General features: G+C 42.0%; 1 protein-coding gene across 4 annotated transcripts in view; it reads left to right on the top strand.

Annotated features, from left to right (window-relative positions):
• ZFYVE1 (zinc finger FYVE-type containing 1) overlaps nt 1–24,186 on the top strand; it is a 42,811-nt gene that overhangs the window by 10,267 nt on the left and 8,358 nt on the right. For 2 of the 4 annotated variants that reach the window (XM_080345021.1, XM_080345020.1), the window contains exons 4-13: nt 5,478–5,982; nt 7,898–8,112; nt 10,306–10,412; nt 11,372–11,480; nt 12,060–12,157; nt 12,260–12,377; nt 12,748–12,918; nt 13,657–13,837; nt 14,354–14,467; nt 15,533–18,260. In XM_080345021.1, the coding sequence (XP_080201147.1) occupies nt 5,478–5,982; nt 7,898–8,112; nt 10,306–10,412; nt 11,372–11,480; nt 12,060–12,157; nt 12,260–12,377; nt 12,748–12,918; nt 13,657–13,837; nt 14,354–14,467; nt 15,533–15,765 (1,851 nt within the window). In that variant the 3' untranslated portion in view covers nt 15,766–18,260. Of the gene's footprint in view, nt 1–5,477; nt 5,983–7,897; nt 8,113–10,305; nt 10,413–11,371; nt 11,481–12,059; nt 12,158–12,259; nt 12,378–12,747; nt 12,919–13,656; nt 13,838–14,353; nt 14,468–15,532; nt 18,261–24,186 lie in introns of those variants that run through there. The other 2 variants (XR_013922167.1, XM_080345022.1) reach the window with 2 other exon arrangements.

The following is a 24,186-nucleotide window of genomic DNA, read 5'->3' as shown; positions in this document are numbered from 1 at the left end:
TAATGACATAAGACATTTTCCATGGGAAGTCATGCAGAAGAAAAGTTATAGGAGACAAACTAAGGTAGAAAACTAGAGCTGCTTGGACTTATAAGTCAGTCTTGATTCTTCTGGACTACCTGCTTATGACCAAAGTCTTCTCACTTATTTGGAGGCCTCTCAAAGCTGTGAGGGAGCAATGACCTCCTGAGGTCCATTTCAGCCTGAATTAGTCTATGATCTTAGCAGAAACAGAGTTTGAATTATGATAGTCCAGGGCCCCTCTCACGGCTCTGCTGATGTCATGGGTTTCTTAGCAGAGAGTTTCTCTTCCTCACAAGGAGCTACCCCATCCTTTTTCTCACTTAGTAGCAAGAAACAGTTCAGAACATCAACAAAAGTTTCTCCTGGAGCAAATGCAGGGAGTTTCTAGTTGCCTTTTTAATAGCCTATTGCATTTGAGTTGCTGGCGTAAGCCAGCTGTGCTTCTCTGAATTCATGCATTGCCTTTCTGGCAGCGATTGTGGGGAGCTCTGCAGGGGTGTGGGTTTTGGTGGCAGCACTGGGCTGTGGTGCAGGTCATTCTTCTTAGATTTGTCTTATAGGCTTTAGTGAAAGGAAGAAATCTGCTTTATACATTTCTCTTGTTTGTTTTCAATGTGCACTGAAATTCTGATGTAATGACCAACGGAAGGACCTGGGGCTTTAGGCACGCAACCATAAGACTTTTGTGTAAATCTACCTCTGGATAGAAACTCACGTTTTTGGAGTTAAAACACAACTGCCAGAATTTAGAAACTGTGTCATAAAGAACTGGTCTGTGTTGAGGTGGGCAGATCTGACAGATCCATTCTGTTTTCAGGTTTAATGATTGATAGATAATCTTAAGATCAATTATCTAAAATTGTCTCAGTTTTGTGTTTTAGAAGTTGAGGGCTGCTTAAAATGTTGCAGATCTTGTTTTAGCTTGCTTTGCTTTTCTTCCCCTGATTTCAGGTGTGAGTTTGAGTTCTTGTAAGCATTGTCTTTTTAAAATATTTTCTGAACTGTGAGCAGAATTGCTTGTCTTGCCAGCGTTAAGTAATGCTTTAAGGCAAACAGTACTTTTTTTCCCCCCACTTGATTGTTTTGACCACTTGTACTTGAAGACTGATTTGTTTCAGATGGTTGCAATTTTATGCTGGTATGTATTTGGATGTGCTGTTACAAGTCTTGTAGCTTGTTTTTCCATTAATCAAAAAGTGTGTTAATTTATATTCTCTTTATTGATTTAGTGGTTGTGTATCAGAATATATTGTGTGTTGGTTGTCAGACAAGTCTAATGCCTCATAAATGTAATTATTTATATGATGGTACCTTTCTTGATTGCAGAAAATGCTTAGCTATTAAAAATACTCTATTAAAATTAGGTCAAGCGAAGAGTAAGATTTCAAAATGCAACAACAGAAGTACCAATATAAGTCAAAATGACAGTGTAAGACTAGCAAATGGAGGTGCTCTTGATTTTTGTTTTGAGCTATTGTGTCGTCGTGGCACAGCTCTGCCTTTGTGTTCTGGTTCCATGAATATTAGCAAGCCTTAGAGGGTTCATAAAGAGTTTTAAAAGGAGAAAACTCCGGTAAAAATATCCGATTCACTTAATGTGTTTGTTTTTCCTGGAGGCAGAGTTAAAGTTATATGAGTACAGGTCATTGGAAACTACACTCTGTTTTATGGATTTTGTTCCTAAGCTTTTAACATGTTATTATTTTAATAACATTGTTTCCAGGAAATTAGTAGGCTGGAATGTCATTTTAGTAGTTCTTGTTTCTTGTCTCTTCCTAAACAGTTCTACTTTTATTATGACTCACATCTAGGAAACTTGTTCTGTTGGGTATAATAGATTTCCAAGTATGGGTGACAAAGAGGCTTCAGATCGAAATGCATTCCATGACAGTGTGGTATGAGTCTTTGTGTCCTCTTTACAGAGGACTCCAGCTGTAAAGGTCTGTGTTTTTCCCTCGTGAAGACCTTCAGCTCAGCTCAGCTTGGGTGGAGTGACTGCATGAAGGGCTGGATGACAACTGCTCACAGAAATGCAGTTAAAAATATAAGAGAAGGCTAACCATGATTCTAACCTATGAAGGAATAAAACCTATTCTTTCTAGATTGTAATATTTGTCTAAGATCAATAACAAAAGTGTAAATGAGTTTCTGATACTAGAAATGGCAAAGTAGAGAAGGGGCTGGAGAGATGCCTCTTAGGTTAGACATACAAAGTTTTTATTCTGAATTGACATTGCTGTGCAATTTAAGGAAGGTTTCATATTTACCCTCTGCTGTTTATATCAGAGATGTGGAGTCCACATGGGAGTGGACGCAGCTGTGGAAACACAAGTCCTTTGTATATGCAGCAGAGGGTGGTACCATGCTAGCTTCTCTAGAGTTAAGAAGCAAAACAGAGAAGTGGGACTTGAGCCCCATGGGGGATTAGTACTTCGACACACTTACTACACCCACTCTGACTTTAAATGTCTTAAAGGAACTTGCTCAAGAGAAGTAAATTTGACAATTGATATGAGGATTGTTGTGGATGGTTCTTTGAGAGTATGCTCCCTGTGCTCAGCAGTGGTTAAAGAACACAGGTACACAAGAGCGAGGAGCATCCATGACAGACAAGCATATTCAACAAAAAGAAGGGGCTTTTTTTGGTTGTGTTGGCTTGGTTTTTTGCTTTATTTCTTCCCCCTGCTGCATGCATGGAATTTGTTGTAACAGGATGTTGCAGGATCCAAAACTGACTGGGTCCATGAAGGGGTTAGACAATCTGTTAGAGCAGGAGTGTCACACTCATTTTTGCTGGGGGCCACATCAGCCTCATGCTTGCCTTCAAAGGGTTGAATGGAATTTCAAGACTGTAAAAATGTAGGAGTAGTTACATTTATGCAGTCCTAAAACTACATTTGGCCCTTTGAAGGCAACCATGAGGTTGATGTGGCCCCCAGGAAAAATGAGTTTGACACCCCTGCCTTAGAGGGTAGTCCTAGTGGTTCTATACCAAACACAACTGTCTAGAGGCAGCCACTGCTCAAAGTCATTTGGCATCTGACTACTGAAAGCTGGTAAAGCATGCAAGGAAGTCTAAAAGAGCCTTGAGCTTTAGAAGGGGGTAAGCTCTCAGTGCTTTGTGTGCCTGATTTGATATTCAGAGTAACTTTTCTGCTGGAGTGATCAGGATTATTGATTTCTTCTGCCTGGCTCAGCAATCTAGTTCTTCTTCCCACAATAAGTTGCCCTGACATCAGCAGTTGTTAAAGTACTTTGGATGTGGAAGAAAGCTGGTGGTGTGGACATTTGCATTAGCTCCACTTAGGACAATTTCATCTGCAGTGGAGTTTGTGTGAGTTGACTCCTGTTTCTTACTGGTGGGAATGCATTGCAGAACAACCTTTATCCCCGTGGTTCCTGTTGTCCTTTGTCTTCTGACATTACTGACACAGCCCCTTCCACATACTCTCCCAAACGGATACCAGAATAATAACCGGTGCTGCCTGAAGACTTTGGTTATTAGTCCTGCCAATACTTAAGTAGCTGTTTGAAGACTGGTATTTCTTTGTACTGTCCAGGGAGTCCATAGCTGGAATCACTGGGTCTAGTCAGGCACTGACTCTGGCAAAAAGAGGGACTGACACCCTTATGGTAAGAAGTTTAGGAGGTGAGAGTTAAAACCAAAACAATCTAGAGAAGAAATTATCATATTCCTTTTTGCTTACATACACATAACCTTATTATATAATCACATCTGTGAACGTTTTTGGGAGCTATCCCATGAACAAAGAACTTGCTTTCATCCACATAATCATCTTCAGAGACACTAAGAGAAACTGCATCTGTCATCTAAACTAGCTTCCTGGTGACAAGCTAATAATCACAGCAAAAAAAAGCAATTGTCTCATGTAGATGTAACTTGAGTGTATCTTGGTGATCTCCCACAGACACCACAAAATATTCTGTTGAGAGCATTTTGATTTCTCTGTTTTTTTCCACACTGTAAGGCTGCCTTGAATGCTTTGGGTCTGCAAAAAAAGCTACAACAGCCCCACAGTTCACAGTTTTTCTTTCTGAATGCTGTTTGTAACCACAATCTGGCACACTGGCTATTTTTTGTCACTTTGGCTGTTTTTTATTTTCCTTCAAAATCTGAATGCTGCTGATAGATTTGACCAGAGCAAATGGGGCTGGCTGAGCCTTAAACTAATTTGCTGATCTAAGAATAAACTTGTTCAAAGAAACCATTTATTACCTTATGGCCTCTGTGGATCATGTATCATGAGACCTTACAGCTGTACGTGTGGGAGGGAAATAGCCAAGGAGCTTCCAGAAGTTGAGAGATAGACGGGAGGGGATGGAAGCCCTGCTCCCATCAGCTGACGGGGATTCCTTGAGGAGGGAATTGTGATGGAGGAGGTGAATTTAATCCTTCTCAAAAAGTGCCTTGTCATATTTTTCCCTGACACATAACAGAACACATGGATAAAACCTCTTAGAAGAAGAAAAAGCAAGCGATAAACAAGCATAGCCAGAAACCTTTGAAAGTCAAGGCTATATTCTGCAACAAAAACAAGGCAGGCTCTTATACAGAGCCCTAACGTGTTTCATTGCTTGTTTTTCTGTTTCCTGTTGTTCTAGTATTGAAAATGCCTTATTCTCTAACCTAAATAGCATGACACTTGTCATTTAACCTATGTAAAGCCAGAGTCAAGTTACCTGCTGAATGCTGTCTACTCTTTTCTGGTTTTGTGTTTGTTTGTGTTTTGGTTGTTTTAAAAAGAAAGCACAATGCAGTAAGTTGTGAAATGGATCATTGTGGTAGTTGTGGCACTTCTGTAAAAGACAGTTTGATCTGCTTATAGGCCACCTGACTCTAGTGCACAACTTTGCTTTCTTCTCTGCCCCTCCTTCCAGCTGAAGGGTCTCCCAGCTGGAGAGCAGATGCAGCACAGCTGCACAGAAGAGCTTTTTCTCCCTAAACTGGTTCTCAGCTTCTGCATGAGGCATGTTAAGGTGACAAAAACTCTACACTGTTTTGCACCTGAATTTGGATGTTTGCCAAGAGTGCTACTGAGAGTGCCTGCTGTGCTCCAAGTAGCTGTTCTGGCGGACTTGAAAGTATTAGTAGAGTTGTGCTCCCTTTTCTGAAAGGACTGCTTCAGGTAACAGGTGAGGTACCAGAGGTTTCACTAGAGGGCTAGTCACCATGAGGCATCACTTCCAAAACAGCCACGTGGTGGAACAACCTAAATCCCATTGATGTTTATGTGTTACAAAATTGCTTTCTAATATTTTGCTTTGGACTTCTTGCTGCTTCAGAAACTTATGATGAAATCTGAACAGGAAGTAATCACTCTTGTTAATCTTATGAATCCCCAAACCAGCTGTATTTTCAGTGTTGTCTACTCCATTTGCATAGAGCTAATACTTCTCTCTCTCTTTCTTTTTCTTTTTTTTTTTTTTGGCAGGTAAGGAATGAAGAAGACTTTATTAAGAAACTGGACTGCAGTCCTGACCAGCATCTAAAGGTAGTGTCCATCTTTGGGAACACAGGGGATGGCAAGTCTCACACCCTTAACCACACTTTCTTCTACGGCCGGGAAGTCTTCAAGACATCTCCAGCCCAAGAGTCTTGCACAGTTGGAGTCTGGGCAGCCTATGACCCTGTCCGCAAAGTTGTGGTAATTGATACAGAGGGGCTCCTGGGGGCCACTGTGAACCTGAGCCAGAGAACACGGCTGCTGCTGAAGGTCCTGGCCATCTCTGACCTTGTCATCTACCGTACTCGTGCTGACAGGCTCCACAATGATCTCTTCAAATTCCTTGGTGATGCCTCGGAGGCTTATTTAAAACATTTCACCAAGGAGCTAAAAGCTACCACAGCCCGCTGTGGCCTAGATGTTCCTCTGTCAACTTTGGGTCCAGGTGTCATCATCTTTCACGAGACTGTGTACACCAAGCTACTGGGCTCTGGTGAGTAGGCAGTAAGAAACTGAATTATAATGTGCTAAACGCTATCTATAAATTATCAGGTTGCATTGAATATTCAGAGTTCTTTACTACCACATAGAAGATGAGGTTTGAGTTTTGCTCTCCCTTGTCTTGGCCTGGGAGCCAGGCTATGGAAATAGCAGAACATTCCCTGATGGTGATCTGACTACCCAAGATCAGCTAGAATAATCTTCTTAGCCATCTGGACATGAGCACTGACTGGTCGTGATGGGAGTTCTGCCAGCTGTAGGAGGGGTCACTGTAGAAGATCATGAGTATGGGTGATATGGCAGACGAAGGTGAAAACTGAGACACCCTGACATTTTGGCACAGATACAGAGGATCCTGTTGCAAAAAAAACCCCAACCTAAAATAAAATTCCATGTAGAAACTAGGATGAGCAAGAATAATTAAATTGATGAACTTCGGTACATACAAGTACCATCACTCTACTTTTTTAAATTCTGCAGACCAGTGTCATTCGGAGGCTGGTGTGAGATTGTGACTGAGGCTGCGGTGGCTCAGACCTGATGGTTTAGCACCACTTTTCTCTGTGCAAGTATCTGATGGCCAAAGCACTGTTATTCCCATCACTTCCAGTATTTTTCACCAGTACTTTTAACTTGGCTTGTGTCACACAGGATTATGCATATTTAATTTATGTATTTTATTTGTACATCTGAGTTAAATGCACTGTCCTGTGGAAGTCATGATACATTTTGGTTTTGACTATACAGAGATATGAAATTATTATCTTGGCACCGTTTTTCCTGTGTTTCAAAAGGCATGATGAAACCTTTCTTCATTCTGTCCACTTCTGGTGGTCTGATAAGTGAGAGCCCTAATGAATTGGCCTGCAGTGGCTGAGGCTCAGTCCTGCTGTCTGTGAACATCTGGGAGGCTCCTGCCATGTAATACCACAGCAGCTCGCTGCTCCCCTGTGGTCTCATTTTGGCTTTTTGAACCAGCGAGGTCTTGAGCCTAGTGGAAGAACTTGGCATTCTTTCTGATTATTATTTAGAGTGACTTCTTAATTACTTTTAACTTACCTAGCAAGGCAGTTCCTTTTCTTACATACAAATTTGCTGATTAGCAATGCAGACTTTCACATAGTTGTTGAAATTTGCTGTTTCAGCAGGTTGGACTTAAAGATCCATCGTGATAGTTGCACCTGTGTGCAAAGTCAGGGTAGTAAAAAAAAATACATTTTTGTGATCACTTCTGATCATGGTAGGCCTAGGAAAGAAACCTCTTAGCATGTGGATTTGCAGCAAGCTGACCTGTCATGATGGATAATTGAGATAAGTGTGTTTTATGTAGTTTCAGGGCAGGGAAGAAGGGGCCTGCCTTATCCTGAGATGTATGGCAGATGCTTGGGAGCAGAAGAATGTGGTCGGCTCTATGGAGTCTGACCTGATGTGTTCAGTTCTGAAGTGCTTCACTGTGTACAAAGGGTTGGTAGAGGCTTGCTCATCCTTGTGACTGGGTTGGCAAGGAGAAAAAGCAGTCCATGTAAGGTTCATGTTCTCCACTCATCAGGAGCTACGACTAGCTATACCAACTTATGATCTGGTGAGAAGAGCTAACAAGTGTGCTGACATGGAGTTTCCTTACACTGTGTCGTAAATTCTTATTCTGGATATCTGTGTTTCCAAACCTAGATGTTCCTGGTTTTAGATGGTCTTAGAATCTAAAGCTGTGCATCAAAAAACAGAATCTGCTTTTGGAAACAGTTTGTTTCTTTTCTTCCTTGCAAAATATAATAACTGTGTTCCTGATGTGTTAGAAGGCTTAATTAAGAAAACCAGCACTGTGTTGCATATGAAAGTACTGTGCAATTTAAATATTATTTTAAACAATCAGTTGTTTATATACTTGCTGGTACTCTTATATATAGATCATCCTTCTGAGGTTCCTGAGAAGCTCATTCAGGATCGGTTTCGGAAGCTAAGCTGTTTTCCTGAGGCTTTCAGCTCAATCCACTACAAGGGAACAAGGACGTACAATCCTCCAACAGATTTCTCTGGACTTAGGCGAGCTGTGGAGCAGCAACTGGAGAACAATACCACTCGGTCACCTAGGCAGCCTGGGGTTATCTACAAAGCACTAAAAGTAAGTGGAGAAGAGTTTGTCACAATCTTCATTTGTTTCACTGTTGCTAGTAACTGTCAGTTGCAGCTAATAAAGGTAGAGCACGTCTGGAGGTAAAGCGACTCTCCCATAAAAATGATGATTTTTTGCCTAACAGCCAGGTAGGCTGGGGCATTTTTTTTTTTTTTTTTACTTGAAAACAAACAAGCACCTTAGCAAAGACCCTAAAAGGTCAAGAAAAGTTGAAAAGCAAAACAGAGCAAAATCAAAAAGCTGAGCCAGGAAGAAACTGACTGGGGAAGAAAAAAATAGTTGATGATGTGAATGACAAGCACTTAATGACAGTGATTTACAAAGAGGAGAACCAGAAGGAGTTGCTGGTGAAACTCCTAAGAATGGCCTCAGCATAAGGGGAGGGAATGCAAGAGACTTGGAGGGAGTTAACGATTGGCAAAACCTGGCACTGAGCATGGTGTAACCCAAGGGCTAGGAGGCAAAAAGGGAGAAGGAGATGTGTTGGTAGCTAGGAAACAAGGTGCGATCAAGGCAAATGATGGATCATTTCAGAGGTACTGCATCAGATGAGAAGCATGATGAAAAGGAGTTGGACAGAGCAACTGGTGATTTTTTTTTTTTTCTTAGAAGGTTCAGCTTCCTAGGATGTCAGAGAGATTTTTGGGTCTTCAAATTTGCAGTCTGTCCTACAAGTTTCCACCCATTCCTACCACTGCCTGATTAACATCATATTTTCATTGGCCTGAAGAGCACAGCTGTCATCAGGGAGGGGTGGGCAGAGCTGGGGCATATCTGCAGAAGGTGGCAGTGTTAGCAGGCTTATGTGGTGTCAGTCACAGCTGTTGGAGCAGATAATTCCAGCTGCTCTGTGTTTGGGGTAGCTGAAGCACAGAGGGAAGTATCAGGGCAACATGTACATGGATCTTTGCATTAAGGAGCAGAAAGGCAGCAAGAGGAAAACAGCTGAAGTGGTTAATTCCAGTATCGTTTCTAGGACTTTATTGCAACAATCAAGTGATTCAGTTTCAGATATAGCTTCTAGTGTACTAGTATGTTCATGTCCAGTAAAGTGGTTTCTGTGTTCAGATCACTACTAACTACCAATGAACATTTTTTTGCTTCACTCCCAGAGGACACAAGGCTTGCTAGAGATCTGTGTCCATCTCCTCCAACTTTTGGGTCCATTGACCAGTACCAGTCAATCTTGAAAGTGATCTTGAGGGTAGTTTCCTTGAAATTCTGTGAAGTCAGATGTCTTTGTAGAGATCTTACCTGAGAGAAGCTGTGCTGAGTGAGATATGTATGTCTGTGTGTGTGCAGTCAGCCCTCGTTAGACAGCAGAGATGCTCCTCCCCAGGAGGGCAGAAGGAAGAAGAGAAGGGTGGGCAGCCACTGTAGTTACCTCAGTTGTAGGAAGTGTTTGTTAGAACTTATGCCTTCACGGATCTCCGTCAAGAAAAAAACAACCATCTGGTTGTTTGGTGGTTTTTTGTTTGGTTGGTTTTGTGTGTGTTTTGTTTTGTTTTGTTTTGCTTTGGTTTTGGGGGGTGGGGCATCTTGGTGGTGGGGTGTCTTTTGTTTGTTTTGGTTTTGTTTTGCGTTGTCTTGTTTTGTTTTGTTTGTTTTTAATGTAACACCCAAAAGAACTGAAAAAGTGTGCTAAGGCTAAGGACTGACTTAATGTCAGAACAGGTGGTCCCAGGAAAGGGAACAAATCCCTTTGTCTCAGTTTCACCAGAGAAGCATAATGGTTCAAGGGACCAGAGGTAAGCTCGGGTCAGCACTCTATGAGCTGAGGGACAAAGAATGTGCTGTGAGAAATGACTCTGAATTTCCTTCTGGAGGTTTCCAGAATGCAAAGCCCTTTTAGCAAGCACCCTGCTATTTTGGGTACAGGGTGTATGCACAAAGGTGTGTGCAATCTTCCACCACCCATTTCTGCTGTAAAATTAAAAGTAGGGGCAGGAGGAGAAGACTAAATGGCTTAGGAGCATTTAGGTCGCTTCCATACAAGTGCAAGATTGTCTTCTTGTTTGGTTTCTAATCCTTGTCTTGGTTTCCAGGTTAGTAAGACATGATTTGTTAGCTGTGTACTCTCTCCTTCCAGTAGAGGAGCTCATGCTTTTGATTGCAAAAGCTTTCATGAAATGTCTGCATTGGTCTCAGTCCCTCACCAACTCATTCTTTCCTGTTTGGCAGGCTCTGAGTGACCGCTTCAGTGGGGAGATCCCCGATGACCAGATGGCTCACAGCTCTTTCTTTCCAGATGAATATTTCACATGCTCCTCTGTGTGCCTCAGCTGTGGGTACGTAGATGAGAAATGCACCCTCATCCTGATCGAAGATAGTGCTGCCCTGGTCTACAGCCACAGAATGTGAAGTTTCTGTGACATCCTGACACCTGATACCACCTATTACCAGCTAGTACTTCCAGGCAGAATTTGCTTGAAATTCAACTCTTATGTGAATTGGACAGCTGCTGTTGCCATGTCCCAGCTGGATGTATGGTCTTTGCCTATTCTGTTTGTGTGTATGGCTACAAACCTGTTCTGCCCACATCTTTTCCCCGGTGCACACAGGGCAGGAATAAATGAATGTCTAAAGAAATCCCCTGAAAATTCCTATGGTGACTTTTCCTGCCATTTTTATTACCTAAACAGCATAAAGAATCCTAAAGCACAAATAATCATGGGCCTGTGCTGTGTTCAGTGACAAGGTCTAATCTGATTTAGCTAGATCTTTGCTTGTAGCTCTCTGGGAAGAATCTGAAGATTGAGGCTGGAAGGGCAGTAGATGGCAGTCAGTGCTCTGAGTCTGTGAGCAGTCTATAGCAGCCTGATGTTATGGCTGATTATGCTTCTGGAAACATTTTCTCTTAAATGTGATATAGTGCTGCATTCTTGCTCTTTTATGCTCATTAGAGAGCCCCTAGCAGCTCCTTGCAAAGGCTGCAGTGTTAACACTGTCCTGGTTGATTTCCAGATTTGAGTAGTCCTTCCTGAAATTCTCTGAAATTGCTACAGCAATCATTTCCTGCACTGAACTGTTGTGTGGTCCTGCTCTGTGCTGTGAAACAGTTGGTACATCTCCTTCCAAAGAGCCTGCCTTTCAATCATGAATGATGTCATTGCTTTATGTACAATTGTGAAAATGGTTTGGGATTACAACACCTATACAAATGCAAGATAATAGCATAAATAAACTTTTGGTGACATCTGTCCCATATCTAACAGCATCAGCTCATGGTTTGCTTTTGCATATTCAGGTGTGGCTGTAAGAAGAGCATGAACCATGCAAAGGAAGGCATCCCCCATGAATCCAAAAGTCGATGCAGATATTCTCACCAGTATGATAACAGGGTCTATACTTGCAAGGTGAGTAGCAACACAAGGACCAGGTCTGAAGAATGGAAAAGGATGGCCCAGTAAATGAGGAATATCACAGGCATGTGTCTGTTTTCTTGGATTTTTTTTTCAAATGGGAGAGATGCTCATGGCCTTGATGAAAAAAAAAAAAAAAAATGGATCCCCATTGAACTTGTATTTTCACTTGGAAAGGTCATCACCTCTGTGTGCTGTGTGTCATTTGCTAGCTAAATTGTGAATCCAGATGCTCTCACTCTGTGTGATATTTACCTTCCCCACGCTTGATGTGGTTATGCTTATTTGCTTATGCTCATCGCTTGGTATTAGCCAGTTTTTCTGAAGAATGTATTCCAGAGATAGGAAAACTTTCAGCTACGATCATTACTTTTCTTATTGTAGACATATTTCCCTGATGTCATTATTGACAGTGGGTTTGGTTTTGGTTTGTTTTTAAATCAGTTTTGATCAGTGTTCTCCTTTGCTGTGGAGACTGTATGCCAATTATATGCTTCGTGTCGCCAAACAGCTGCAAGACCTTGAGTCTGGGATTCCCAAGAGTGCAATATTAATTGAGCCTTTGTGTTATAGGCCTGTTACGAACGAGGGATGGAGGTCAGTGTGGTGCCAAAAACCTCTGCTTCCACTGACTCCCCTTGGCTGGGCCTTGCCAAGTACGCCTGGTCAGGGTGAGTACTGCAGCTAAGATATCTCTGATCGCTGGTGCCTCTGTACTGCCTGGTGCAGGATGCCAGTATCTCATTGATGTAACCCATCCTGCCCTTCTGCAGATACGTGATTGAGTGCCCCAACTGTGGGGTAGTGTACCGCAGCCGACAGTACTGGTTTGGCAACCAAGATCCTGTCAACACTGTAGTGAGGACAGAAATTGAGCATGTCTGGCCAGGGGTAAGTCTGGTTGCTGGATAGTCTTTGTGTATGTGTGCAGCCACACACGTTTATGTTGGTTCTTCTGGACATTGATGGAGAAGAGGGATTTGCTTTCGTTAAAGCTGGTCCCTGTCTCTGCTGTTTAAAAGAACCTTTACAAGGGCCTTCAGTCATCTTTTGGCTGTCTTGAAATGGCTGACTTGCCAGTTTGTGAACACTTTGAATGATATACTATTAAAACCTACCCCTGTGTTTCAAAGCAGGACTGGTGAATTTTTTCTCATGTTCACCCTCCAGTTTAACAGGAGTTGCAGGGCCATCTGCTTCTAAAAAAAAAAATAAATAAAATTCCCTGTTTATTCTTAAATGAATATCCATTTCATTCCAGACTGATGGATTTCTGAAAGATAACAACAATGCAGCCCAGCGTTTATTGGATGGGATGAATTTCATGGCACAATCAGTATCTGAACTTAGCCTGGGACCCACAAAAGCTGTGACCTCCTGGCTGACGGACCAGATTGCCCCAGCTTACTGGAGACCCAACTCTCAGATCCTGGTAAATGGCAGCTGCTGTACACAAAAACTTTCCATAGCTTAAAGCCGTTTTCTGCGCCCTTTAAGTAGCATTTTGCAGATTCCAAATGCTTTCTTGTTTTATTGTAGCAAGCTCTTCTCCTACAATTTTGGGAACCCTGAAATGGTTTTAGCTCTTCCTATTCTTGATTTAGCCAGAGAAAGTATGAAGATACTCTGCCCATCCCTACTAAAGAGGCTGTTTCCTCCCTACTTTTTGTGACCTCCTCTGCCAGCAGTATCACAGAAAATCCTGGCTTGCATGAGCTTGCTCTTCAAAGCAAAGAATTAAGGTCTTAAATCTGGCTACTGCAGTTGATAGTACTGTTCATATAGGTGCAGAGGTTAAACTCTGGTATTATACCAGATGCAAAAACGTGGCCCCAAGAATTCAACCAGAAAAGGATTCCCTGTGTCTTACAGGAAACAGATATTCAATGAAAACTGCCTTCTGATTTCTTAACCCCATAAAGATCAAATACCCACCATTCAGCCCTGCATGCTGTGGCTGTAATTACTTGTCATTGTGAATTGTAGCAAACTATTAGCTTAACCACTGTACATCTATGTGTCTGAATTGCTTCCCCGGGGTAAAGTTACGGGGCTGGTAGCACAGAAGTCTGAGGTGTAACTATATTTTTCACAATTTCAGTTCTGCTCTCTGTTTTTCTGTTAAGGAAGATCAAGCTAACAGTTTTTCTTTCTATGTTGTTCCGATTAGAGTTGTAATAAATGCAACACACCTTTTAAAGATAACGACACTAAACACCACTGCCGGGCCTGTGGAGAGGGCTTTTGTGATGGCTGTTCTTCCAAGACCCGTCCAGTGCCTGAGCGAGGCTGGGGACCAGCACCAGTGCGTGTGTGTGACAACTGCTATGAAAACAGGGGCATCCAGTTAGGTAATTTTGAGTTGATTGTGACAGAATTATCCCTGGGCAATAGTTAGTCTGACGTCCTTGTCCCTGGCTTCTGGATCACAACCATTCCCATTGGGTGTAGACCATGTTGTTCTAACTGGGCTTTGGCATAATGTCCTCAGTAGGGAAGCTCAAGAGCTCAATGTCTTTTGGCAGGAAGGTGACCCTTGTGATGAGCTACCAGATATCTGGGCCCCTGACAAAATTATTTTCTAATTGAGTCTTTACTTTGTTTTCTCAGCACCTGCTGATGGTGTAGAGTGAGCATCAGAGCAGGGGTGCTGCTGTTTCCTCAGACTGTGTATTTTGTCCGTTATTGCTGAAATGAAAGTGAAAACTCTGCAATCCAAGATTTGGGATGTGAGATATAAAGGCTGAGGAGAAGCCCCAAGTTGCCTTTTGGGTTTGCTGCTGTTTTTTGCTAATGTAAATTAACTGAAGCTTGGCGCATGTTGTGCTGGACTAAGGTGTTGAGCCTTTTATTCTTGTGTTGTGCAGATGTGGCTGAGCTGCCTTCAGATGAGGAAGGGGGGACACTTATTGCCAGAAAGGTGGGGGAAGCTGTGCAGAACACTCTTGGAGCAGTGGTGACAGCCATGGACATTCCCTTAGGTGAGCTCTTTTATCTTCTTTTGGATTTTTTTTTTTGTCTAGATGCATTTTTGGTTTCACAGAGCAAAACTCCTGATTAAACTTAGTTTGTGTGACAGGCTGGCACCTCTGCTATGACACCTGTTGGTTGAGAGTTCTAGAGCTCCCTGCACCTCTCTTGCTTGATGTTTCCTCTTGGTTTTCAGCATGTTGTTTTGCCATTCATACCTTCTCTTTTCTCCCTGTCACGCAAATCTGTGTGCACCAAGCTGTGAGTAATTCATGCTCCCCTGATACATCACTGCAGTGACCTGCCAGCTGGAGTTCCCTAAAGACTGGCCAATTAGGAAGCACTTTATCAGGTTTGATTTTCTTCCAGAGATGCTGAGTGCCTTTTAAGTGTTCATGGATACTGCTGGCACTTGGTACTTATGCAGGGGAGGGCTGAGAATCTCAAGCTGTCCAGGTTGGTAACAATGGGAGAGTAATCAGTAACGTAGTCTTTAACAGTGAGCTTAGTACAATGAAAGTCTGATGCTCTTTCATGTGCTGTGTGGCAGCGTATGGCAGCAAACACTTTGCATTTGGATCTTCTGTTGTTGGACTTGACCTCCTACTCACTGCACAGATCATCATTCCACTGCTTTGCCTACAGCATGTCCTGTCATCGCCCCTGTGGGTGTTTGTTGCCCAACTCAATAAAATGCAGAATAAATTCCTTTCTCAGTTCAGACAGTACATGCATTTCTGAATGTTTGGTTTGGTGACTGGGTTTTTTTTGGCCACAGCTGAAACTGAAGGTAGGGAAAAGCAAATGTCTCAGCCTCTGGTAGAGTCTGAGTAAGGGGAGATGCCTCCATTTAAGGATAAACAATGTGCCCCTTTGAAGAGAGGCAGAATGTGGGAGAATAGCCTGAAGGGCTGGCCATTGCACTGAAGTATTCTGACAGACCTCTTATTCCCCTTAATGGTGGTGGTATGACTTGCAGCGTGTGAGTACTTCCACTAGGGTACATTCTTGACATGTTCACATTCACAGATTTTCTTCTCCCTCTTTCTCATCCCCCCACCTCACTTCCTCCATAGGTCTGGTCAAAGATGCTGCCCGACCTGCATACTGGGTACCAGACCACGAAATCCTGCACTGCCACAACTGCCGGAAGGAATTCAGTATCAAACTTTCCAAACACCACTGTCGGGCCTGTGGCCAGGGATTCTGTGATGAATGCTCACACGGCCGCAGAGCGGTTCCCTCTCGTGGATGGGATCACCCAGTCCGAGTTTGCTTTAACTGCAATAAAAAGCCTGGTGACCTTTAACCCCAGGCTCTTCTCCAGATCTTTGCAATTCCTTATGTTCTCAGGGTTACAAATGAAAATATCTGGTCTCCCTTTCACCTCTTAACCTGTTGCAGCCAGAGTGCATGTTTCCAGTTTCTGGCCTCCTCTCATGTTATATCCATCTTGGAACACTGGGAATGAGCTTATATTCAGCCTCTAGGTTTTAATTTCAAATTAAGTGAGGAAGGGAGGGAGCTCCCTTGTAAATCAGCAAACCAAAATCCAGTGTATTTTATTCAAATTTAAAATATATATATCTATATATATCTATGTATAATTTAGTATATTAAGAATGCAGTTGGCTAATGAAGCTTTGAGTATTCCTAGTTCAAATGATGGATGGTGTTGTTCCTAACTATACTGGATCAGACTTTTGGCCTTCTGATTCTTCTTGTGGAACGTCTTGCTGATCATGATGTCCTGTGAGGAAGGTTTGGACTCTGTGCTGCCAGGAAATCTCCAATGTTGATGTATGAGTTTCGCCTGGTAATTCAACCAACCGTACATCTGGAGGTGCTGTACTTCTGGTGATGGAAGATTAAACCCAGATTCATTGGCAAGTTTCTTTGAACTGTGGTATGAGCAGTGTGGTCTTGCAGTGCAAGAGGTATCAAGTTGAAATAGATGCCCTGGTAGAGACCAGCGGAGCTCTGAAAGGTGAAGCAAATCACATGGCACAAGGCAAAGCATTCTGATTTTGCCGTTTCAACTTCAGTACCAGATCAAAAGGTAGCAGGGTCTTGCTCTCCCTGACAATGTTCTCATGTACTCAGGTTTTCTTCAAGTTTCTCTGCCAGCTTGTCGCAGTTAAAAGTTTTGCCCAGAGCAGAACAGGAGAACAAGTTATGTGTAGACAGTTCTGAAATATGAAGTTTGAGTTGTTTGGGTTGTGATGACTTTTCCCCCAAATTTTAAGTGATCCCGGAGTCTATGGAGCCTGTATGTTCTCAGACGTGGTTGCATAGAAACTGCACAGATTGGATTTACCTTTTCCTAATAATATGAACTTAAAAATCCACCTGGAAAATGGGAACCTTTCTTCTTTGCTCCTAGCAACTGGCACTCACTGGACTTCATCCTTTTATTAAAGGACTGCAATGAATTCACTGATTTTATTATCAAACCCACGACTTAACCTAACTAATACTGTGTTGTACTGTGGATTCGTGGTTCCAGTTATGAGAAGTAAGAGACCATTGTGGATTGAACTGCCTAAAATTCTCCCTTCTTGACTTACATAGACAAGAATTCTTCTACCACATGAGAGCTGTCTCCTCTTGGAGTGGCTGGAGTTTGATGCAATGTCCCAGAACTGTGATTTTTTTTTTTTTTTTTCTCCAGCTTATTAAATGTGCTCTTGTGTAGATGAGTGCCCAACACCCTGGTTTAGGACTGTATTATTAAATTAACTGATATAAAAGACTTTATCTTCTGAACAAGCGTACTGACTTTTTCCTTGTAACAAGTGGTCCCTACTTTGTCTCTGAAAGAACAGACTCACAAAGCGACTGCCCCTTCACAACTACATCCAACCTACACATGGGAGTAGACTTGGAAGACGTTCCAAGACGCCTTTGGTACTGGCTGAATTTACTGGGGACTGCCTAAATGTTTTTGTAAGCAAAGTCTGCCATAAACCGACAGTTGCCCAAGGGAGGGCATGAGTAGGTAGAAGTCCTCTCTTCAAAGACATTCTGCACATCCAGCATAATTCTGTGCTTCAAAGTATTTTTATTTTTTTAATGGATGAGCAATGTGTTCTTGGTTTGTAGGCTGTGCCCTGTGTGCCCTTTATGCATGTGGCTTCACTACCATGTTAATGCACAAAGAGAAAGCAGCCATGACATTCCTTGTATAAAATCTTTGGCATCTGTTTCAACAACTTGTCTGATTTATTTTTTTTTTTCCTTTGTCACAGCCAGAATTACTACTTGGTAAAAGAGAATATATTGTCTAAACATTTTGAATACATATGTGATCTTAGTAACTTAGCAACCTGTCAATATGCAGAGTCCATTCTTGACTGATTATCCTGGAACTGAATCTTTTGCTCAACAAAGCAAAATCTGGTCCTTAAAATGTGGTGCTTAAACTGCAGCAGGCTTGATGTTATTCTTTATGGACTATTTTGAGAGGATTATTTGGGTTCTTTGTTTTGCAAAATGGAAAAAAAAAAAGAATCTGTAAGGTTTAAGTTCGCTACTGTTTTCTGTGCACAGAGTTTTTCTTTTTTATGACAGTATTGAGTGCTGTGAGTATGCAGAGTATAGAATATGGCGATTAAATGGATTAGCTATTTAAAGGGAATAGATGCATATTCTAGCAGAGCCCAACGTGTTTTGGTTTTAACACATTAGGATTTGGTAAACAAAAGGGCTCTAAACGATGTCTGTGGACAGAAAGAATTACAATAGGAAACTTAAATGAAGGAAATAGAAATCCTGAACAAAATCAATAAAGTAAGTAACATGGGAGCATCTTGTGCTTCAGGTGGGGCTGTCAGTCTGATGACAAGGGGTAATCCTAGTAGTAGAAACCTGTGATATTTTTATTCCTAAACTATTAGGAGAGATGCTTTGTATGTAAAGAGGTACTGGTAGCATCTAACCAGAGTGAGTCTTTGCAAAACCTGTCAGCAGTTAACAGGAACCTTGCTGGGGCTCTGCAAAAGCCCCAAATGTGTTTCATAACAGCAGTGTGAGACAGGTTCTGATGCTCTAATCCAACTCCTATGCAAACAAGTCTTGTTTATTTACAAGGACAGGGATAGGAGGGGACTATTTTCCAGGAAATTTCTGGAAGATCACTTTGTGTGTTTTACCAAAGACAAATTAATTACTTACCACTACATTGCAGTTAGACAAGATGATAGTGTGTCCTTTGGATCAACTGAAGTTCACTGTAATGTTAATATTTCAGTAGTTGAAATCAGCACACTGTCTTGGTGAGACAATTGGTCTGAGATGCGGCATGATAAAAGCAAGTTCTGAGCTACAGAATGAAGTTGACTGACGTAAATCTCTTGGCAGAAAAATGACAGCAGATTGATGATTGGCACATCAAGCAGCCCCTGCACCCCTTCTGATTAGGAAATGCTGTGAAAAACACAGAGTAAAATAAGAATCATGTGAATTAATTGATGTGCAAAGATGTGCCCCAGTGAAAAACTAATTCCTTGCCCAAATCACCACAAAACAAGCCTGTAGAGGAAAAAAAAAAAATAGCTGATATTGTTGCTCTATCTGACGTTTTTTGGGTTTTTTTTCCATTGTTGGTATGTGTGCCGATTCAGCATAAAGATTCATCTTTAAATAGGTGATGTGGGTTTTCCTTTTCTATGTGAAGCAGATACATGTGAATGTCATATAGACGTGCAAGTTTTTAGTCAGACTTCTTTAGTTAGACTCCCTACCCAAAACCTTCAGGCCAGACTTGGCTTAAATGTATACCAAGTGCACACCACACCCGAGATGTGCAGGTAGGGAAGCAGATGGCAGGACAGCCATTGTGTCTCTAACACGTAGCTACTGTCAGGGTAGCAGCAGGCTGTTATGTGTAGCTACTTGCACAAGAAAAGACTGTTTTGTCTTTTAGTCCCTGCTGCTTCTCTGTTGTTTTTTCCTGCTCATTCATCCTCCTGCCCAGTTCCTTACAGGTCAAGTTGTTCCTGTTTTTGTCACTTGTAAATTGGACCTTCGGTCATGTTCTGGAAAACATGGCAAGCCTCGCTAGCTTTTGATGTCCACAAGAGTTTCATTTGTTGAAATAAACATCATCATTATCTTAGATCTACCTTGCATTTTTGCTAGGTGATTGTCTGGTGAGACACAAATGCCCCTGTTGCTTTTGGGACCCTAGGCTTTAACATCGTGGGACTCCAGCTTCCCACCTGGTCATACAGACTTTACTCTTCAAATTTTGGTTCCAGCATAAGCAGCCCAAGGAGGTTTAAGTACTGTTATCACACTCTATTTTGCAGTCTCTCATTTTCATGTTTCATTGTCAACTCATGTTGTTAGTCACTGTAGATCCACATATTGTAGCATTGTCCTTGCATTTGATATATTTTTGATGGCTGTAATATAATTTGGCACCAACAGATATGTCTTTGCCTGCCAATAATTTGAGAACAGAGTGTGATTTGGACAAGCAATAGAACTGTCTGTTGTTTGTTGTTCATATCCCATCCCCCCCTCCTGCTTTAGCTGAGCACTCTTTCTTGGTAAAGCCCTGTTGACATGTATATTCTGTCAGTCACAGCACACAGTATATCACAAAACGTTTATGTTCTTAGCACAGGCACATCAACAATTAAATCATGGCAATGCCAAAATAAATTAAAAGTTACTATAAGGGCTTTCAAAATCGACAGTATAATGTGACAAAGACAAAGCTAAACTAGATTGGCAGCTAGCCAGTTATCTTAAGCCAAAATGGAAGTGCATTCACCTTTTTAACTTCATTTTTATTGGATATAACTCAAGCAAAAAATAAAGCAAGACATACAATTTATATAAAGTCCTCATGTAGGAAATATCTTAATGGCAGCATTACAGAAACTCTAATATAAAAAAAATGCCTGGAGATTTTTGAAATGCTCTGATTTCTGACATTTTGACAAGCTCTCTACATCTTTCTGGTTCTGCTTAAGAGGTGCTTTTACAGCACTGGAGAGGAGCAGTAGTGTATGTATGATAATTTATAGAGGATGGCTTGTCAGGAAGGCACCAGAGTGCTTCGCAGCTATTATGATATTAATAGAACTGCAGATAGGATAGATATTGTTTAAACAAAAAAAGCAGGTGATCTTGATTATATTTTCAGACATTACCTAAAATGGTTTATCAACTTTGTGCCTTGGCTCCCACTTTTGAAACTTGTTAAGTGCTTTAAACACTTGGATCAAACATTGTTCAACCTCCCAGCCCCTCTCCCCAGAACCTCTGTCTAGAAAGTACTTTGGGTCAGTATCAATGCTTGATTTATCTCCCAGTATATGTAGTATATATAGTAAATGCCAGGAGCCACCGGCAACTGAAGGTTTGGGGACCAAAGCTGAATTGTCTGCTGCTAGATTATAAATTTTGTCAAAGCAGCTATTGTAAGGGGACATCTCAACACTATGTACACATTCTGGCTTGAATTCGCACTTCCTTGCAATGAATGCCCGTTTTTTTTAGTACTGTTAGAATATGTCCCTATTAAGCTCAAAAATGTAAAAACGCCAGAGTGAGATTGTGACTAGTAAACTGATTTTTTTTTTTTTTAACCTCTTAGTTTTAGTATTCATCAGGATAATAGAGGAGGAATGACCATGAAACCATGCACTGCAATAAATCAAGGTCAACAGAAAGACATGACCACCACAGAAGACTCAAAAGCAAATCCACCCCTCTCCTCCCCAGCTTTAGAAACTTGAAGTTAAAATGATGGAAGTTTAAGTTTCTGCCTGCTGTGTCTAAGAACCTTATGTGACCTAAAGGATTTTATGTGACCTTATTAATCAGGGTTGAGAGATGACTAACAGAAACAGGCTATATGGACCAGGCCAAGGGCAAGACTCTGCAGCTTTTGAAATGATGGTGTTGATGGCAGGGACTGGCAGCTTGGTCAGTGAGGAGAAGCTGGTGATCTGCTCTCAGCCTTGCTCCAGGGCCTAAAAGGGACTTAACAAATTCTGCCTGCTGGATAAGGGATGCTGCAACCTATCTTGGAGGGCAGGTTTGGCTTTTCTGAAGTTTCCAGCTAGATTTAGTACTTGCTGAGAAGCTAAAGCAAAGAAATATGGTGTTATGATACTGTAGCAGAAGGGAAGAGTGCTGCAGTTCCTTACTTTTTAACTGCCTTAGGATCCTAGCTATTGCTGCATAACAAAATAGTTGATTTAATATACTGTAGCTACTGCCTGCAGGCTGCTTGCTATTTGTCACTGAAGCTGAATTCCCTCTTCTTGCCCTGCTTCCCTCTCCTTTCAGACTGTTCTTGCAGGCGTAATTAGAAGTGTTGGCTGCAAAAGCACTGGTTGGGTGAATGCGTTTGCAGGGATGTGTATGCATTTGGCTCCTAGAAACAACAGAAAGCAAATCAGTTTTCTTTTGTTTTATGAACTTTGCCTAAAAGGGAAGAAAGAAAGAAGCTATCTATCTTCAGTTATGTAAGATGCCTTTCTGCTACAATTCCTAGTTTGTATTTCCCACGGCAGCTGAGCACAATTGTTGCATGGTTTTGTCCTTGCAGAGGAGGCGTTACTGGAGTTAAAGGCACTGAAAAGAGTTTAAATGCTAATTTAAATGTTGGAATTCTGATTTAAGGGAGTTAATGAATGTTGTGGCTTGCTTACCTGCAAGTGTTTGAACCATACATATTTTCTAGAAAGAATATCGATATAAAGTAGGTTCCAGCTCAACTGTGAGTTGATTATCAGATGTCAGGAGTTTGAAGTGGGATGGGTTAGCTATATTTTTGTTTCCTGACAGATGCTTAGTTGCAGTATGCATGATTAACTGAGTCAATGCAAATGCTTTTGAAAGTTGTGCTATATGCATTAACCAATGTGCATGCAACAGAAAGTGTCCTAAATTAACATAACTGATCAAGATAAATTGCAGAATATTTTCTCAAATTGAAGAGAAAAGCAAGTCAGGAATCAGGTGTCTTGGTTATCCAAGTGTAGTAGAGGGAATGAGAGGGGCCTGCAAGACTGACTTACCATCGGAGGAGAACAGGAGCCTCCTGGTCTTATAAACAAGGTCTGTAGAAGGAAGGGGCAGCACAGAGTATACTGTGAGCAGCATCCACTCTGGGTAAGCAAGAAGGCTCTGCAGAGGAACACTAAAGCCAGATGTATCAGGGGAGCCATAGTTGTAAAGAATTCACAGCTCAATCTGCCTACAGGGAAATGAGAGTTAGATGTTAATGGGATACAAGAAAGACTTGAGGATTTTGACTGTATACTCAGGCAGGGAAGATACCATTTTGAATATTTGCTGGGATTCATCTTTCATCTTTACTACCCTTGCGGCAGCTATTTCATACAGAATATATTCACACTGTAAAGTTACTGCACTGCTCCCAGGAGGAGGGTTTTCCTGTTTTCTTCTATATAGATTAACGGGTAAAAGAAATACAAAGAGAGGGAAGGAGATCACCACACATAGCACTTGAGTATGGTGAGCAGTAAGAGTTGATGAGAAGAGGCAGTTTTCTAGAACAGCATTGCTTAGGCCTGAAGGTTGTGAGAGGACAGGAGAAATGGGTGTGCAGCCCTGCAGGACAGAGAGGATTTCTAGTAGCACCTTCCCAGCACCTGTATTTTAATAATTCCCTTGTATCCAAAGTCACTTGAAAAATGGAAGGGAAGGGGAGAGGAACCAACCAACCACAGGATACACTTGGGTTTGCACTGGGCTTGTGAAGGTGATCTCCCTGTGTTGGACTGGCAATGCAGGGCGTATGTAATGCTTTCTTGTGGATGAAGCCAAGCCAGAGACACACTCGTGAAGTGTGTTCCATGAACTCAGGCCACCAGTAGGGATACAAAGGGATGAACTGGCTGCAAGACCAAGTCCTTGATGAGCTTTTAGCAGGCTGACACTACAGCCTTGAGTGCCTCACCCCTGTTAACAGGGCTGTGTTCATGCTGCAGCTCACATTCTCCTCTGGGAAAAAAAAATTGTGACTGAACAGTTTTGCCAACTCACTTGTTTAACTGTGAGTACTCCTGCTCAGTTACAAGAAGGGTTTTGGAGATAGCACTACAGGCACGGGACAACACACAGCAAAGTCAGGAAGGGCCTTGGAACACAAATTAATCATGCCTCCTCAAAAGATACTGTGGATAGAATGGGGTAAGCAGCCAAAAGATAGGTGTTGATCCTGTTACTACTTAATCCAAGAATGCAATTTAGTGAAGTAGAAAAGCTTTGATATGGACTTGCAAGTCCCTTCCTTTCCAGGATGCTCAGCACTGTTGCACCCCTCTGCAATAGAGAGAGATGGTATCCCAGGTGTCAGTGCTGGTGCTGGTTACTCCTGACTCTAGGCCACACCTGTAGTCACCAGCAACCCTTACCTTTGTGTGTATGTGCAGCCTATACCTCACTGAGCCAGCTGGACAGCAAGGAGGTGATTATAACCTGTTTGTGTGCTCACCTGCTGACCTGGTAGGACCTCATGCAAAGTAACATCTCTGATGACACAGTTGTACATCTAAGTGGATCCCGGGATGAAAAGGTGATTCCTGAGTTGCTTTTCTAAGAATTTTGGAAAACTTGAGTCCTCCAAAGCCCAGCAGAAACCCCACCTAGTTCATGAAGGCCTTCACCCACTCATCAGTGCTTCCTACATATACCAGCTGCAGGATGGTCTTGCCTAACACAGAGTGGTTACTGGGAAGGAGCT

Source organism: Nesoenas mayeri (assembly GCF_963082525.1).
Source record: "Nesoenas mayeri genome assembly, chromosome: 5".
In the NCBI taxonomy this organism is placed as follows: Eukaryota; Metazoa; Chordata; class Aves; order Columbiformes; family Columbidae; genus Nesoenas; species Nesoenas mayeri.
This window is presented reverse-complemented; position numbering and strand designations above follow the sequence as displayed.